This window comes from Rhinolophus hipposideros, assembly GCF_964194185.1.
Source record: "Rhinolophus hipposideros genome assembly, chromosome: 1".
NCBI classification, from domain to species: domain Eukaryota; kingdom Metazoa; phylum Chordata; class Mammalia; order Chiroptera; family Rhinolophidae; genus Rhinolophus; species Rhinolophus hipposideros.
Genome location: NC_138047.1, coordinates 8,915,705 through 8,935,307, shown reverse-complemented (window position 1 = coordinate 8,935,307; position 19,603 = coordinate 8,915,705). Strand labels below are relative to the sequence as shown.

At 40.6% G+C, this 19,603-nt stretch overlaps 1 protein-coding gene across 3 annotated transcripts in view; it reads right to left on the bottom strand.

Annotated features, from left to right (window-relative positions):
* Positions 1 to 19,603, bottom strand: part of SFMBT2 (Scm like with four mbt domains 2) — a 196,867-nt gene that overhangs the window by 85,941 nt on the left and 91,323 nt on the right. For 2 of the 3 annotated variants that reach the window (XM_081030161.1, XM_081030160.1), the window contains exons 5-7: positions 17,811 to 17,899; positions 15,818 to 16,064; positions 10,125 to 10,222 (exon numbers count right to left, since the gene is read on the bottom strand). In XM_081030161.1, coding sequence (XP_080886287.1) covers positions 10,125 to 10,222; positions 15,818 to 16,064; positions 17,811 to 17,899 — 434 coding nt within the window. Of the gene's footprint in view, positions 1 to 10,124; positions 10,223 to 15,817; positions 16,065 to 17,810; positions 17,900 to 19,603 lie in introns of those variants that run through there. The other variant, XM_081030162.1, reaches the window with a different exon arrangement.

Here is a 19,603-nt window from a genome sequence, read left to right as displayed (position 1 = left end):
TGCTTATGTTAAAAGAAATAATAATGATGACCACATGCAGCATCTTTATTAATTAACCTTCTCTCAGCTACCCCTTCCTTTTCTTTATTAAAAATTAACTTGTGAGGAAAGGGAGACGCAGTGAACAAAGTATGACAGTCATAGCTTGAAACCAGACCAAACTAGATTTAACTCACTGATTTGTCCTTACCAAAAGTCCTTTATTTACAGATCTCAAGGCTGCCTTTTAACTCCTACCTGGTACACATACATAATTCCAGATCCATTTAACAGATAAACTATGGCAGAGACTACAGACACTGAGCTGTGGGAGGGGCACCAAGAACTGCATATTTTGTCCACGTTCTAGACCAGCTACACTTCCAATCTTCTGGGAATCCTGATAAAGCAAACAACTCCGTTATCACGTCCTTGGCTCCCTTTAACCTCCACCACAGCCATTGGCTTTGACTGGGAACTGGTCAGGGAGGCAAGAATGCAACATAGCAAGCGTCCCAGGGGTCCATCTCCCATCGAAAAACGCATCTCTCTTCAGCTCCCAATAAAACAGAAGTAACCCGGAAGCACCGGGTCGTCCCTGCCTAACAACATCTCGTATACTCACAGTTACAATACATACCTGTGGACTGTGGGTGTGATATTAGGAACGGCAACACAATGGAGTGTGGAGTGTGACAACAGAATGACCAGAAGGAGGCCCGGCCATTTAGTGCCAGTGCTCCCTCTTCCGTCCTCAAGCCCCATGTATCTCCACAGATCTACTTGCCTGATGAGGAAACAATACGTAACACCACAGCACTTTAGAATCCAGTATCATAAAGACCCAGAGAGACAGTCAACGCCAGACACACGGAGAAAAAAAACAGCCCCCACACAACACAGGTGAGGCTGTATTTATTGTCTTCTCTGTGACCATTTTCAGCAAGAAGCAAACATGGACACGGCAAGTTCATGAGCAGTGGGATTTCACAGAACATGGTTTTCTTTCATACTGAGACGTTTTCTTAATTTCGGTTCATCCCTAATATTCTTCTCAGCACTCTCAGCTATCTCCTGTTCTCAGCCACAATCTCACCTGGGGCATTTTTGGCTGATTGTGAATGGACCGTGCTCTAACAACTGGGTCCTTTCTCTCCTTTCTAGACATAACAGTCACCCAACCACTCACAGACTCACTTCACTGAAGTTACACTGATGACCTCCCCTGAGCTGTTATTCTTTTAGGTTGATTTTTGTACTTATTTCTTCACCAATCCATTCAAGAAATTTTATTGAGTGCTTACTGTGTGTGCCAGGCACTGTTCACAGCCTTGGAAGTAGATCAGACATAAAACTAAACAATCTGTTCTTAGAGAGCTTACATTCTAGCAAAGGGAAACAGATCAGATGCAAAAAATAAGACCTAGCCGGACAATCAGTTCTAATGTGTCTTTTGGAGCAAAAATTAATATAAGACCGGTCTTATTTTACTATAAGACCCGGTAGAATAGAATAGAATAGAATAGAATAGAATAGAATAGAATAGAATAGAATAGAATAGAATAGAATAGAATAATAGAATAGAATAGAATAGATTAGAATAATACAATAGAATAGAATAGAATAGAAGAATAGGATAGAATAGAATAGAATAGAATAGAATAGAATAGAATAGAATAGAATAGAATAGAATAGAATAGAATAGAATAGAATAGAATAATACAATACAATACAATATAATAATATAAATATAAGACCGGGTCTTATATTAATTTTTGCTCCAAAAGACACATTAGAGCTGACTGTCCAGCTAGGTCTTATTTTCGGGTAAACACGATATGAAGAAAAATAAATCAGGGGATGATGACAGGGAGATGGTGGTGAAAAGTGCTATTTTTGATTTTAAGGGATGGGGGAAGCCTGAGGAAGGGGAGGGAGGAAGCCATGCAGGCATCTGGGGTGGGGTGGGGGGAAGAGAATCACTTTCCAAGCCCCCAGAGTATTACTGCCAAAGCCTGGAGTGGGGGCACCTTAGTGTTGGAGGGACAGCAGGAAGCCAGTGTGGAGCAGAGCATATGAGGGCCTGGATCTGAGCGGCAGATGGGTGAAGGAACTGGCTATGCAGGACCCTGGACAGCAAACCCTGAGTGGATGTCAGGCCATCAGAGTTACAAGTGAAAGAAAGACTTGGTCTGAATTTTGTTTCAAAAGAATCACTCTGGCTGCTCTCTGAGAACACACTGTAGGGGAGCAATGATTATAAGCCGGGGGGAAAAGTTCCCAAACGAATGCAACACTCCAGGAGAGAGAGATGGCAGCTTGGACTAGGGTGTGGTGACAAACGAAGAGAAGAGTGATGAATTGGGGGTAGATTTTGAAGGTAGAGCCAACAGGCTCTGTTGATGGACTAAATGGATTAACATGGCAGGCCTGAGACTACGGTCCTTAGAAAGGGCTTCTTACAGGGTTAGCCCTAGCTGATATCTGGGAACAGCTGATAAAACAGTACCCTACACTGATACAATTTTTTTTTCCTAAATATGAGACTGGCCCACTGTGCTGAGACTGTTTGCACAAACCACATGGTTGATACGGAAACCCCTAGTTTCCTTCTGGGAGTCTGGAATTCGGGTACATGCTAGGCAGAGGGTGCCTACATGGCCAGCCTCCAATAAAAACCCTGGGTACTGAGTCTCTAATGAGCTTCCCTGGCAGACAATGCTTAGCATGCGTTGTCACAACTCACTGCAGGAGGAACTCAGAATCTCCCGTGGGACACACCAGGAGAGGACTCTTGCAAGCTTGTGCATAGATTTCTAGAAATCGTCCCATGTGGCTTTTCCCTGTGCTGAGGTTGCTTTATGTCCTTCTGCTATAATTAAGTGTGACTGCGAGTGTAACAACACCGGAGTCCTGAGAGCCCTGGTGAATTACCAAACCTGGGGCAGATCTGGGGACCCTGACACAGAGGTGAGCGTGAGAGAGAGCCTGCAGGGAGGGAGCCAAGGTTTCTGAGCTCAAGTCTCAGCTCTTTATTCTTCCCTTCACACTACTGCAAACCTCTAAGTAGCTTCTTTGAAACTTCAGAGACACTGAGGTTGTAAACTTTGTTTTTTAATGACAAGCAAAAGTTCAAACTATAGGGGGGGAATATGGATGAGGAGGTGAAGCGCAGAGGAAGTTTAGGGCAGTGAAAATACTCTGTATGACTCTATACTGGTGGATGTACGCCATCATACATTTGTGCAAGCTGACAGGATATACAACTCCAACAGGGAGCCTTAATGAAAACTATGGACTTTGGATGAAAATGAGGTGTCAGTCTCAGGTCATGGATTCTCACAAAGGTTCAGCTCTTGTGGGAGATGCTGAGAGAACGGAGAGCCTGCGTGTGTGCGGGAAATCTCTGTACCTTCCCCTTAATTTTTCTGTGAACCTAAAATTGCTCCAAAAAGTAAAATCTATTTTTAAACAATTTCACTTCTTTAAGGGATAAAAATGGTTAATGGAGTTCAGTGATATTTCAAATAATGCTCTTTCCTTGAAATTCAAGGTGTGGTCATGAATGAAGGAAGCTGGAGAGCGTGTTTTCCCCAGGCTACCAAGCTGTCTAAGGGAAACATACTTTGCTTCAATTAACTGGTACACTGGGAACTGCTGTTTCATATTTGTAGATCTGATATTTGCAAACAAGTGGGGTCACAGATGTAGATTATAATTTAAAAGAACTGCAGAGAATGAAAAGCAACAGTAATTACAGAAGGCTTATGAATGTCTGCCATATGAAAAAGTACATTAATTATAGTTAGATGCTTAATTTTGAGTCTCTCTTGGCCCTATTTTTAATATTTAACAAAATTCCCCCATACCCATTCGTTGTACCTTAGTGAATATTTAAAGTGAATTAGAAACCCGAAATAGTATAGGAATCGCTGGCTAAAAAAAACTGAATGAGTCCTGTAATCATTCCATTTTTTGATAACAGAAACAAACAGAAAAAGCCATCCTAGTAATTCTTTATGAAGACATAAGTAAAAGGCTTTGGCTGAAACTGGGTTATTTGACTTTGATAACGGGACGTGTCCTAAGTTAATCAAATGATGGCTTACAAAGGTTACATCATAAGTAAAAAAAAGAAAGCCAGGGAGATACCATGCAGATATACAGTCAAGTCACCTCTATGTACGTACTAGTTTTCAAGAGTAAATTAGTATTACTATATGAATTGTTTGGGCAGTCTAGTAAGTCTCTAAATAATGCAGCTGGCTTTCAGGGGAAAAAAAATATTCCATCATTTTTCAATAAAATGCTTTTTTTTAAAATCTCCTTTACTTTGGTACCCATTTCATTAATTACTTATCTTTCAATTGGAGGTACATTCTGAAGATTATCTGCATTTTCCAAATAAGGGAAATCAGAATTCCCAGGAAAATATAGTATCCAAAAGCCATTCAGTGTTCTCTCAAATCCCAGGTAAATGAGTTTGCTTTTCTACTGTTACTGTTTGGACGCATGATCGGAGGGGAATATGAACTGTATTGGGTTGCCGACATAATTTACAGACATCACTACACCGATACCACATTCTGCCAAGTGACAAACACTGCAGCAGCATAAGATTCATCCCACCAAAACACCCATTTTATCTCAAGTGTAAAAATAATAAAAAGAATTGCTTTGAAATATTTCCCATCTCTGTCCATTAAATGTGCTTAGCTTTGACTTCAGGCTCGGAACAACTGAAATTTTCCATAACAACATGCATCTAGGATGATTCACAGATGAATCCAAACGTATATACCTTTGACCAGAATGAAAGCAATAAACATAAGTTTGCCTGCTGTGATTTTCAAATAGTAGTAACAGAGGGAATTAAGTTCTATTTTTTGCACCCTGGAGAATACCGCTCGCTGATTACTTCTAAAAACTTGAGAGGGACAGAAAATTTCTCATTTTTATGAAGTGAAGCAGAGTTCAAGAGAGTTTGAACCTTATCCCATGTGCCCCCCCCACCCCATGTAATTTCTCTGCACTTAATTAGCTCTGTGTAAGTAGAATAACTCAGTGGAGAATACTATGACATGATATCTTCAATTACTGTACACACATGAAATGTGGTTGCACTGGGCTGAATAGCCCTAAAAAGCCACGACCATCCAGAACCAGTGAAAGTGACCTGACTTGGGAACGGGTCATTGCAGATGTCATCGAGTTAAGCTGAGATCCTACTGCAGTATCATGCAAGGGCCCAAATCGAATGATTGGTGTCCCTACACGTAGAGGGACACTTGGACAGACGCACAGAGAGAAAGTCATGCGCACATGAAGGCAGGGACGAGAGTTGCAAGCCACCAGCCAAGAGATGCTAAGGAGAGCAGGCCACCACCAGAAGCTAGGACACATTCATCACAGTGTTTCTCCCTCAGCGTTCAGAGGGGGCGGGGCCTGGCTGACACCTTCATTTTAACTTCTAGCCTCCAAAACGATGGCGGAATAAACTTCTGTTGTTTTAAGCCACCCAGTTTGCGGTGATTTATTACAGCAACTTAGGAAATGAATACAGTGATTATTCTCATGATTTCAAAATTAAGTGTATAAATGTTCACTCCATACAAAGCAAGGTTAAGAAATGAAAACTGCCCATTTCTTTTCCACCAAATGAAAATAAGAGAAAACAAGTATAAAAGTACCACACAAGCTTTAAGAAAACATAATTTTCAATTCAACCAATGTTTTATACATGAAGCGCCTATTCCTTGTGGTAGGCCCTGTGAAAAACAGAAAATATCCAGTATCTACTCTTAAAGCAACTATTAAGTATGAATAAAATATTGAGTATGATGATAATTCTCAGGTACTCTGTCAAAATAATAGGCTAAATGAGAACAGACAGACATTTAAGTGAGGGAAGAAGGTAATTGTATTTTGTGAAAATGTAATCAACTTATTAAACCCTAGAATCAGGTCAACAGGCTTTTGCTGGAAGTAGCTATTGAATCAATGTTTAAATAAATTAGTAAAATTTCAATCAAAGATATATTAGGGTTCTTAATGTTTATACTTTTTGAGGCTTAATATTAACAGTTCTAAATAATAAGTCTGCACAGCCAATTAACCCATAACTATAGTAACTCGAACTTTTTTTTTTTGCATTTTTTTTTTGCCTTTTTTTTTTGTTGTTGTTGTTGTTGTTGTGGTTGTGGTTGAGAGCCCACTGGCCCATGTGGGAATCGAACCGGCAGCCTTCGGAGTTAAGAGTATGGAGCTCTAACCGCCTGAGCCACCGGGCCGGCCCAGTAACTCAAACTTTTTTTAATTCAAGGAGTGAAATACATATGTCCACTCAAGACAGTTCATTTGACAAATATTTGTTGAGTACTACTACAGCCTGGAAGTTACGTTTGGTTCAAAGAGTCAACAATGAACCAGAAAGACCTGGTCCCTGTCCTCCTGGAACTTCAGAGTTAGGCAAAAAGACAAGGGTGCTGCACAAAGGATGAAGTACGAGTGTGACCTGGGTGACGAGGAAAAACAGAGCAAGCCCAATCTCCTCTTGGCCAGGGACAGAGGCCAGAGGTCCAGGGAAGGGCTCTTTTAGAGGATTTCTATCTGCAGTTGAAGAATGAGTAGGAATTTAGCAATAAGAACAAAACAGGTGCAAAGGGCATCTGAAAACTGGAGGATTGCTCGGCACATCTGAACAACAGAAGACTGTGTGACCAAGTCACACTGAGCTCAGTGCATCCTGTGAAGTTGTGGAGTTTTACCCTATAGTTCCAACTACAAAATTTTTAAAATTAGGAGTGTCCGATGAAATTGGCAGACTGAAAATCCACATTAATTTTACCTCTTCCTAAACTCTATCCAGAAGCACAGTAAAGAGAGAGTTTTTTTAAAAAACAAACCCACTCAACAGCAACAAAGGTATGGAAGCTAAAATGCAAAGGAACAAGTAACTCAATATAGCCAACAGAATGAAATCCTAAAGCTTCAGTGGAACAGCTGAGAACCCAGTGAAAAACGCAGAATCATCAGAACCCAGTAACATCAGGTATGTTTGAATCTAGGGGTGAATGTGAGTGGATAAAATAAGGGGGTTGGGAACTGTTTGGGAAGCAGTTAGACTCCCAGACACCCTCCCTTACCCCATGCTGTAAAGCCACTGACCTCCCCCAATCTCTCTGAAAAAGATAAACAGATGGTCTCTGGTCTGTGGGTGCGGTACGAATCACCCAGCCTAGGACACTGGTAGCCGGACCTTGAACCCCAGGTGGGAAGTTTGAAAACTCACCATGGGAAATCAGCTAAAGAGGGAAAACCACCCTACAAAGAAGTAGCCCTCCAAGGTGACCTTCACTGACCAGCCCTGCCCACAGCTCTCTAATCCCCCGTTTTACCTAAGAGCAGACAGTCAAGGATTTTCAGATATTTGAGGAAAGCCTCTAAGAAAAATAACAGAACCCAAAAGTAATGTGGAGGAAACAAATCATCCAGAGACAAAAAAAACTTAAATCGATAATTCCAAAAAGATAAATCCATATTTCTATGCCGTAAGAACAGGAGGCTATAAATGGAGCATTCAGAGAAAAAACACCAAACAAGTGCCCGTAGAACATGCCAGCACAAATAAATCAAGGAAACTTCTGACTGTAGAGCAAACAGACAAGGAAATTGAAGAAAAAAAAACACATATGAGAAGAAAAAGAAAAAAAATATAAAGCTAGTCCAGCAGTTACCATACCCACATATTCACAGATCAAGAAAGTAAAAGAGAGAAGACAGGTAGAAGACATCATTTTAAAAGAAATATCCCCAAAATTAAAGGCGTAAGTTACAGATGCCCAAAGGAACCAGCATTATGGAAGAAGAGGGATGCCCACCAAGGCATTCCATTGTGAAATCTCAGAACAGTGGAGAAAAAGAGAATATAAGATTCCAGAGAAGGAAAGAAAAAAAATGGCAGCAATACCTCCAAATGCCTGAGAAAAGTGACAGCTAACCTAGAATTCTATACCCAAACTGTCAATGAAGCATGTGAGTGGAACAAAGATGGCACTCGAAATGAGAAGAAATGCTGCAGGCCGCCATCACTAAGATGGCTTCTCACCTTTCATCACCTTTATCACCTGAGGACAGAATGCCAAAGCAAGTCACACAAAGACTGTAAACAACATCTGGCTCATTTTGACCACACACTAAACAAGGTCCGGTCCCTGCTCTCGGCCCAGCTGCCTGGAGCAGAGGAGAACATTCGATTCAATGCAAGAAATGTGCCTGGGGCTGTTCCTCGAACTGGAGTAAAGCCATAAACCCTGAAAATATAAACCAACCGATTCCTGTCCATCTTTCTAAGGGATGTCCAGTACCTGTAGTTCATGCTACAACTTTGGCAGATGACCTGACTATGATTCCTATTATTCTTAAGAGTTCTCAGCTCATGATTTTACCTACCCAGTTCTCTTGCACACTCTGAAGAAAAATGAAACCAGCTGATGACCCAGACACCGTTCAGCCATCTTCCCCTCCAAAGAGCAGGAAAATGGCCTCTCCTAAAATAATTAGGATTGTACTTGTTTCTTATTTTGTCAAAAGCAAATAAATTTAGGAAAACATACACAGGTGATAACACTAAAAGAAGCAAGGAAATGATTACCGCCGAAGTTACCCTGGCAGAACCAGGAGACAGGATCAGGGCACGGTCAGTGGAAGGCTTCTAAGGGATGGGTAACTTCCCATGTCTAGACAGCAAGGTGGGGACTTGTCTTCTCATTATAGTGCTCTTTAAAATCCTCACGTGTATGATATATTTCCAAACAAAAATTATTTTTCTCAAGGGTGAGGGACACAATCAGATTTGTACATTTAAAATATCATTAAGGCCACTGTGAAGACAGTGATGAGGGTGGACAGGATGAAGAGGCAGTGTAGCCAGACAGGTTACAGAAGATTAAATGCTGTTTTTCTTTATTATTATTGTTTTTTACAGGCGGAGGATATTATGGGGAAAGGGAAGGAGGGAAGAAGAGAGGAGTGAGAAGAATTTGATCAGTTAGCAAAAACAAACAAAATACCCAAGATAATGTTTCTTGCGAATGATCACTTTTGCAAACAACCTACTATATTTATACTGTTCCTCGACTTAAAGGAATAGTAAGCTTAAAATACTGTAAAAGCCATCACTGCATTCCTCTTCAGAATGCAATTATATAACTAGTTTCAAAAGAGGTCTTTATAAGCCCAACATCACCAGCCAGGAAAGTGCTGCACAAAGGAAGGTCCAGGATTTGCCATGACGGGTTAAAATGCCGAGTGAGGACTTCCGCATAAATAAAATTCAGGACGCCAATGCCACCAGCCCAAGCCTTAAGCTCATACCTCACGTGGTACCTAAACACCCTTTTAATTTCACCTCCCATATGAAACCTTCAGAGCACTGCAGAAATGTGTCCTCTCAGGACTAGAAAATTTATGTCAATCATCTACAATCACATTTAGCGCTCGAGCAAATGAACAGGGTGGTGTGGCTTTCCCACATATTCGGGTTCCAAGTAAGAACAATTTTATGATTTCCTCTGGCCTGAATGGATCATTCCTGTCCAGAACTTAATATGCTCCTTCATATAAGTTCTAAGCATAATTTTTTAAATGTTAAAAATCTGGCGATCCATTTCAGTGGTGTTATGTTTCTTCTACATTCTATTATTAGCAGTTAAAATAAGGTCTAATACGCAATAGTTACTCCTACAAGTTTCTTGAGGCATCAAGGAAACTGAACCATCGAGAAAAGCATCATGTTCTATTATTTTTACAAAACAAATACCAAAAATAGATTTTCCATGTTTTCTTCATATGTTTTTTTTGTTTCTTCCATAAGGAGTGAGAAAGTGAAAATAAGATTTCTACAATAATGCATTAGGGAGAAAAACAGTAAACCTAAAAATTTTTCACCTGTCTCCTGTAATATGAGTCTTTGTGAAGATTACAAAACATAGCAATATGGAACAGATAACATTTTAAACATTTAAAACGGAAACTGGTCAAGAAGGTAGCTTTTTCAGATAGTGGGAAAAGATCTGATGTAGGAAACTTTTTACACGGTTTATTCTTGACAAGAGGAGACAAATTGCTGTCAATCCACATCTTACCTTAAATACTTCCATTGGAAGAGGAAACTTTGCAGCGTCAATAAGGGATTTTTCCAGAGCACATTTCCATTCAGAGGCCATCTTCAAAGGATAGATTTCTGTATCAACAGCAAACCACATAAGAGTTTAAGGACTGAAATGTTCTACTGGGTGGTTCTTTCTTGAGTTTTATCTTCCCAGGACTTTATAATAAGATGGCACGCTCAGCAACCATAAAAACGCACACCCTGCCTGCCATAAAAGACCACCTGCTAAAGGGATTTTCTGAAGTTAAATAGCAACTTGGGATTCTGCTTTCAGAAATGAAGAATAAACTTAATAGGGCTCTTCTTCAGGGAACATTTGCAGGTATTCTGTTGGCATTCTGTAAGTAATTTAATGGTATAAATCACATTAGCAACATCTTCAGTCATCTGCTGCCCCAAATTCTATATATTACCTGGGAAGTAATATCCACTGATGAAGAACTTACTATCTGATAAATTGCTAAACTAGAAATGACTCTTCTCTGGCATTTTCAGTTATTACAACATTATTTTTCACTAAATCTCTAGGCTCTCATATGCTAAAAATAGTCCATGTAAATCAGAAAAGTTATTAAAAGGTAAATTAAAATTTACCAACCAAGTTTAATATTTATACTTGAAACGTTGCTAACACATCACGTGTAGCCCATACTTTTCCCGCGGTGGTGGGAAGGGAGGGATTTACGAATGGAGGTGACGCTGTCCTAATGCACAATTTGAAAAAAAAAAAAAATTGGTTGAGCACAGTGTGTTGTTCACGGATTGCTGACACAGCGGGAAAATTTTATGATCTGATCTCAACAGATTTAAGACCTTATCAAAACAGGATTTGCAGAAGCACTCACTTTTAAGTAGATATGTTTATACCGTCCCTATATCAACCCCAGATCCCTCAGACAGACAGACAGGGTATAGTATGAATCTAAGCAGTTAAAAGGCAACTTTAAACTTCTGGGGCTATATTTTTAATTTCTTGCATGTCTGTTTTTTCGCATGGAGCCATATATTATGATCCTCACCGCTTCTGAATTTACCTTGAGCTTGAAACCCCCGTGCATTGGCAGTTTATTTAGACTTTTCAGACTACCATAATTATGGTAGCCGAAAGATACTGCCACAACTAGCCAAGTAACCAATGCTTTGCCCCCTCCATTCACTGTCAGTTACATGAAGACACAGGGAGGGTCATTAATGAATGAATAGGCTCCCTGTGTGTATATTGTCTAGAATCCTTTCTAGCATTTCATCTACTCTCTTCTACCTCTGGGAACGTTTTTTCCAATTTGGCATTTCTACGTTAGACCAAGAATAGAATGTGATTCTTCTTTAGCACTAACTACCATATTTGGGAAAACACAGTGGGGCCCCAATAAATACCCTCTACAGAGAATAAAGGAATGGTCGCTTCAACATCCCAGGTGGTACTGAGAACAAGCTAAGGAGCTGCTGAGACGAAATCGTTTCTCAAAGAAGGAAGAGGGACCAGGTCACAGAGCCCTATAAATTGTCCCATGAGGGATAGAAAGATCTGCTAGAACGTCCCAGTGGTTCAACTTGGCATCGAAGTCTCTGTGAAGGGGGGAAACAATTATGAGGACTCCAGAGGGCAAAGCCCAGAGGACAGCAAGTGCTGCATCTAAAAGGGGTTGGGGGCTAGGGACAAGCAAGAGCCTGGACCTCCTGAGGAGACAAGAATACACTGGCTTTTCCAGGGATCTGGAAGCCTAATACGCAGGAAGTTCCACCTTAGCATGTTAGTGAATGGAGAACCGAGTCACAGGAAAGGATGGCAATTTCCAAAAGACAAGAGCAAAGGGAGGATCTGTAGACATAAAGGGAAGAAAAAGTCCCCTGTGTGGGCGCTCTGAGGTCCTGCAGTCTGTCACTGAGGTCTCTGGGACAGGAGGAAAGACAGAGAAGAGGGTAACAGGAGAATGGTTAAAGAAAATTACGCAAAGCAGGAGCAACGAAAGCCCCAAATGGCTATGGTTAGTCCCAAAGTATCAGAACTGAGACAGGTGACGTGCAGACCCAAGTCACCCCAGATTGCTGAGCCCTCGGTCACCTGGTGCCACCTGTCTCCCACCAAACCATAGACAAATGTAACAAGAAGCCCAGTGCAAAGAACTGAATGTTTGCATCACCCCCGAATTCCTATGTTGAAACCCTAACCCCCAGTGTGATGGTGTTAGGGGTGGGGTCTTCGGGAGGGGATTAGGTCATGAGGGTGAAACCCCTGTGAATGGGATTAGTGCCCTTATAAACAAAAGACCCCAGAGAGCTTCCTTGCCCCTTTACTATGTGAGGACACAGTGAGAACACGGCCATCTAGGAACCAGGAAATGAGGCCTCACTAGACAATGAATCTGCTGGCGCTTTGACCTTGGACTTCCAGCCTCCCGAATGGGGAGACATAAATGTCTGTTGTTTATAAGCTATCTACCCTAGGCTGTGGGGTTCTTTTTGAGGATATGAAATCCTAACATGGAATTTAACCCCATGGCAGGGCCCACTTCTCTTCTTAAAAGGTGAAAATCACCTGCAGTTTTGTTGGGACGCTCAACTACCTGCAAAAGCTGCACTCCTAGTGGTTTGAATAAGCAGAGAACAATATTCCACGTGTGTGTTTCATTAGATGAGAGGCGCTTGGTTCCACTGGCAAATTTATGGACAATAAATATCACCATTAAAAGAACATAAACCATTTTCTTAAGATTGATTGTGTTGCAGGTAATTTAACAGAGTATATGTATCATGTCAACTTCTGTGTGTGGGGAAGTAATAAGCAATTAAAATCTGTCCTGCTTCATCTTTAACTAGAAGCCTAAGTAAAAATGAGGTGACCTCCCTTTGTGCAAATGTTTGGCTGCCTGATTCCTGGTAGGGGCTACAGGAAGCAGGAGTGTACGAAATCGTCACCTCACAGCCTCAAGAGTAAAGAAGGCCTCCGGGGTGATTCTTTTCTTTTAGGCACCTCCAAACCTCTACTCCTCCTGCTCCACCTGGTTCTGACCAGTGAGGAAAGACTAATCTAGGCTTATTAACAGACACTGGAAAATGTAATGGACTCAATATTTGCATCCTCTCAAACCTGATGTGTTGAAGCCTTACCCCCTAATATGATGATATTTGGAGGTGGGCCTTTGGGAGGTATTTGGGTTAGATGAGTTCACAAGTGTGGGGCCCCATGATAAGACGTGCTCTTCAACAGAAGAGACCAGAGCTAGTCCGCTCCCTCTTTTGCGCCCCGTCCTCATACACACACGAAGAAGAGGCCATGTGAGAACACAGAAGGCAGCAGTCTACATGCCAGGAAGAGAGCCCTTACCAGAACCCAGCCGTGCTGTCACCCTAACCTTTGCCTTCCAGCCTCCAGAACTGAGAGACAATAATTCATGTTGTTTAAGCCACGCAGTCTATGGCATTTTGTTATGGCAGCCCAAGCTGACTAGTACAGAAAGCCAACAGCTCTGTTTGGACAAAGAAACAGTTCAGACAGGAAGCATTTAAGTTAGATGCAGAAACTTCCTGAGTCTAGGAGCTATCTAAAATAGGAAATAAAAAGAAAAAAAAAAAAAAAACCAAAAAAAAAGTTGACAAAGATTTAAATGTATACCGGGGGTGCCAAAAAAATGTATACAAGTGGACACTTTGGGGTGCACAGCAGAGAGGAGAACTCGCACGGGCTTATCTCAAAATGTGCCTCCCCTCCCCCAAGCCCTTCCCACTGCTTCTCACCACCAGTTAATGCTCAATACTTTGTGTTTCTTTAAGGATGCTGGAGACACATTTTGAGTGTCCTGTCGCATTTTGTTTTCTTCTCCCTGAACATAACCTTTCTCGCTACAATTTAAATGTTTGGAAAATAACATCTTGATAAGGAATGCCTTTCCCAAAGTCTTTAAGGCACTGCCACAAATTCTTCAGTGAAATGGACAAGTCATGTCCAGAAAATTACTCAGTAAACACAATTTATTCTTATCATAGAGAGACATCAACTTATGTAAAAGAGAGAGAGCTCTCGTACGCAAATGTTTCCTAAGTTTCTACCTTGACACCTTCCAGTCTCACTGCTGAGGAGACTCCCGTGATTTCATAGGAAAGGAACAATTCAGAGAACCTACTTAGCCACCAATCATCCTTTGCTTTGCTATAAATTTTTACACTGGCATATATATGTTTCTCCTGAAATTTATAAAGCAATTAGGTACTAAGCTAAGATTTATACACCCAACTTTCCACAAAGTAAATTTCTCCTGCAGCGTTATGAATCCCAAGGCAAACGTGAGCTTAGATCTTTCCTCACGGTGCTGACAAGCCCTTTGTTTGTCATCAAAGTCCCAAATTACTCAGGGTATAAATGGATTTCTTGGCTGCTTCTCAAAACGTTGACAACAATAATACTCATAAAATACCATGTTACATGTCTATATGCCTGTCAAATTCAACACAAATGCAAACACATGAGCCCCAGAACCAGGGAGCTTTTCAATTAAAGTCTGTGAGTGACAGAAAAAGGAAATATAACTTCTCAGCTTCATTTACTCAAGACTAACAATGGCAGCTAATATGGGAGGAAAAAAATTCTGGCAATTTTAATAAAGTAAAGAGCTAAGTTCTTTGCTTCCAAAAGACCTGTAAAATTGACCAGAATGAAGATCAGAAATTTCTAGAAGAAATGAGTACTTTTTCCTTGGCATCTGAAATGATATAAGAATCCAACGTTTTTGTTCAGAGGCTACCCATCAAAAGGTTAGTATGGTTGGTAAGGCCATTAAGGGGAATGGAAGGGAATGGGCAAGGGACCTAGGATTTCATTGCAGTGCATCCCCCTACAAGCTAGGTGACCTTGGACAAGTAGCTTAACCCCAGTCTAAATGTTCTCTGCTGTAAAGGGAATATACCAAACATGCAGCACTTTTTTTGGAATAAAGTAAACAACACAGCAGATGTAAAACCACCTCGCACATAGTAAACATTCAAGAGCAGTTATTTTGTAAACACTGAGATTATGGCCCAGTGAGGTACGTCAGAAAGCATAATGCACTATTCTATCCAATTAAGTCTAGGGAAGGTTACTTGATAGAGCTTTCAAAGCTCATTAAAACTTTGATGTACCAGGAGAAAAAGCATGATGATGTTTTTCTCTTTGCTTTTTTCCAGGTCAGAACAGGTTATACAATGATAAGCACTTGGTTTGAATATTTGGATGGATGGATGGATGGACGGACAGATATGGATGGACAGATGGATGGATGGATGGATATAAACGGAAGGATGGCTAGATAGATGGATGGATGCATGCACAAATGGATGGACAGATAGCAGATTTTGGAGCCTCCTTGCAAGACTATTAAAATCCCCAAAGAAAAAGGGAGAATATAACCAATTCCCAATCTATTGGTGTCTTTCATTTTTAAACTAGTGATTCCAAAAGAACTAGGTCAACGTCACAGCCTCCAACGCAACTTTCTCCTTTTAGAGCACTGTTGAGGTCTTGGGTTTTATTCTCCATAGACAGTATCTGAAGTTAAAATGCTTCATATTCATATACTCAGATGTACAAGACACAACAGAGCTCACACATTTTTCCAGAGACACATACAGGAAAATAGTATCACATCTTTTTCCCAAATAATCCGCAACCGGGAAGGCTTCGGCCCTTACCTGAAGGTGGATCCATTCTGTATTTATTCTCTTGACACCAACCAACTGGTCGAAGTCTGTAATCCAAGTAAAACAACCACTGGTCATAGGATTCAGTGTCCTCCAATCCCACATAGCGAAGGCGTAATCTTCCTCCAACATTTTCAATCACACTAACTATCCAGTACTGAAAAGGGTTCTGAGAATCCTGAAGTTCTATTAAGGAATCAACTGTAATGAGGTCTATAGGGCCTTTCCCTCGCAGAGGCTGTTTAAACAGAAGCAAAACTCCTTATTTTAAACTTTATTTTAAGGTTCTCATGGAAACAGATGACAGCAGAAGATAATATTTTTTCACACCATCATCCAAGCTATTGGCAAACAGTCTGGTGTTTCCCTCCACCCCCATCCTTTCCACAGCCCTCGCCCCCTCCCCCCCAACACTTTTCCATTTGCCCATCTCTGTATCTAACAACAAAAACCACAAGTCAATAGAAAAATAACAGTTTGTGCTAAGTTCTCACCAAACAAATCACCCTTCCCAGACAAAATTGTATTTGTTAAAAATGAGTATGCTTTTAAGAAGACTTATACCCAAATTTGCCTTGAGCTAGAAAAGATGTGGTAGCAAAACATCTACTTTTGCAATAGACAGATATATCTAATATGGGGCTACAAATTTATACGGGACTCAACAGACATGTATCTTACAATGGCCACTGATGTAATAATCAAGACCCTCTCACACTTCGATTATGTGCGTAAAACATGCATATGTGTAGATGACATGTCTAATACACATTAATGATATATACTACATTATACTATTACGTAAAGTTATTTCTACATTTAACCCGGTAATTGGTTTAGAGAATATATGTAATTACTACCCCATCTAAGTGACCTTCTTAGCATATGTTCACATATGAAAAAAGGTGTTTGTTCAACCAGCCTTGTAGGCAAATATGTTTCTGGGGGAAAAAAAAAAAACCTAACAGAGCATGACAATTTGTCCTTGGAAAGGGTGAACAACCATCATTTTGATTTGTTAACCAAATAATGAAAGTAGTAGCCATTAAAAATAAACAAATATACCAGGCAAAATCTTCACAAAACCAAACCCAATAACCCAATATATTAGACAGTGGTGTTCCAAAGTATCAATATCTTTTATGAGACAAAGGAAACTTATGGTTCAGGTTAAGAGAATCAGCATATTGTCAAAATCCACACTGTATTCTTTGTTATCTATTGTGTTCCCCCCTTCTTTGGGGGCATTCTTCAAACAGATTTGGTAACTCAACAATTATGACACGGTACATTTCTCTTCCTGTTCTATTACATATAGTAAAATTAAAATGTTTTATCCTAAAATTACTTTCAAACCAACTACCAAGATTTCAGATTAAACTACTTTTTTTTCAGTACCTTAAAATTACCTTAGTCATATTTAAATATGTTCAGCCATTCTTTCTCTTGTTTTTATAAGAGAGGTTAATTCAATTGTTACTTAACACCGTCTGTTTAAATCTTGGGGTTATGCATCCAGAATGCAATAGTTACAGAACCATTTGGTTACATTATAACCATTTGGTTATAATGGTTACAGAACCATTATATTCTGAAACTATACTAGAGCTTATATACACAGAAGAGTTGTCAACTACACAACCAGTTATTCGACAGGATTGTATTTATATTCACTAATGTAGGGTAGAGGTTTAAACATACAAGACAGTGGGAAGACATTCCAACATATTATTATGTAAAAATGTGTTCACATGGGAGCAAATTTCCCATTTATTGATTGTACCACAGAAGAAGATCCTCCAATGCCATTAGAATCAGTAACCTAAGTAATTCAGGAAAAAACAGGACGTTAGGCTCTCTGGACATAGATACCTGTGTGTACACAGGTACCTGCAGAAGGATATATGCAAAGGTGCCGTCAGGTTTCAGCTCATGTAACTGTGATGCTTCAGATATAGAATAGCTGTATAACAACAATACATACACCTTCCAGGAGGCTGGCAGGCGCTGTCCTGGAACCAGTCAAATCACGAATGAGAAATTCTGTCCAGTCTGTGTACTTCTCTTTGATGGCTGGTGAGACAAAGGGAAAAAACAACAACTTCAGCACAGCAGTGAAATATCAAATAAACTTAAAATCACAGACTTTTATATATATATATATATATATATATATATATATATATATATATATATTCATATATATATGTATGTATATATGCTATTTCAATATTTCTCTTAATTTCAAGCACCATGCTTAAGTATATACTAAAATTGCGACCACAAATCTGTCAACGATGCGTGACTTCACAGCTACCAGGTACGTAGGTGTTGTTGGGCATCAAGGAGATTAAAGAAAGGAGTTCTGAAGCCTTACAGCAATTCAGAAACTTCTGTGAACAATAAAGTTATTGTGAGGTATGTAATTCAGGAGGTTCCAAGAAAGAGATCAATTAGGACTAGAAGAATCAGAGAAATTTCCCAGGTGGGAAAATAAAACCAGGCTCTGAGTTATGTAAGAGGTTTACAGGAGTAGAGAAGAGGAAGAAGGGATTACCAGACTGAGAGGAAAGGCCCACGCTAATGAGCGATGATGTAAGGGAGGAAATGCAGGCAGATAGTGCGGTCCCAGCACAGCGAACACTGGGAAATAATCACTGGGAAATAATATTAGGTGGTAGAACAAAATTATGGACAGCCCAGAAAATCAACTAAGGTGTTTAATAAATAGGAAATTTCTGCTTAAAATGAATCTGGCAATACAAGAAAGGTTTGAATGGAAACGAGGCTAATGGCAGGAAAACCAAGGTAGACGCTACTGCAAGTAACTAAGTACAAAAGTGACAGGGCCCAAAACAGGGGTGACAGCTCTGTGAATAAGGAAGCAATATATCAGAGACATCTTTTGGGAAAAGAAACATCACACCTTGGAGACCAACATTCGACAAGTGCTCAGAAACCAAGACCTGAGGAAAATGTAACTTCTGGCATATCTCCCAAGCTATACATTTCCAAAGCCTTCCACAGGTTGCAACCACATCCAGGACGTCCCTGAGCCTTCCCAGGGCACCGCAGGGCTCACAAACTCAGCAACAGGCGAGCAGCACATGTGTTCCGGATCTCACGCCACCCTCCGCTATGCTGACCTTCACAGCACGCGACGAGCTAGTGGGCCTGGGCGCTGGGCCCAGTAGCCCAGCATCCAATGGCGCCTGGGACCTTTTGTGAAAGGTCCCAGCTGTGAGTGGTGTGTAGATTGTGTAGGTGTTTCAAAAGAACGATTCCTAGCTCAAACCTAAAGGAATAGTTATTACAAAAGGACACCAGGCCATAATGGTGGGGTGGGAAAAGTGACATCATGGCAAGGGGTGAATCTGGGCTCTGTTATCACTGGTTATGGGACTACGAATAATTTATTCAATTTCTCTTGTACTTTTTCCTCATCAGTATAATGGTGCTAACAACATTTTGCTTATAGGATACTACAAGGACAAAAGACACGTATGTCCATAAAATGTAACCATCTATAAACATGAGGTTAAACCAATGGGGTGAGGGGAGATGAAGCCCAGGAAGTGTTCTGACTACAGACAACCTGTTAAACTCTGATGTTCAGCCCCAAGAAGGCCGCCCACCCACCTGGCATTCAAAGTCCCCAGCCTGCGAGACCCCCTCAGCTGCAGCCCCCAGGGGTGCCCAGGGTTACAGCGGCCCCCACAATGCTTTAGGGTCTTCAAGCCTTCCTCAGCTTTCAGGCTGCCAGAAACCTTACAAAAT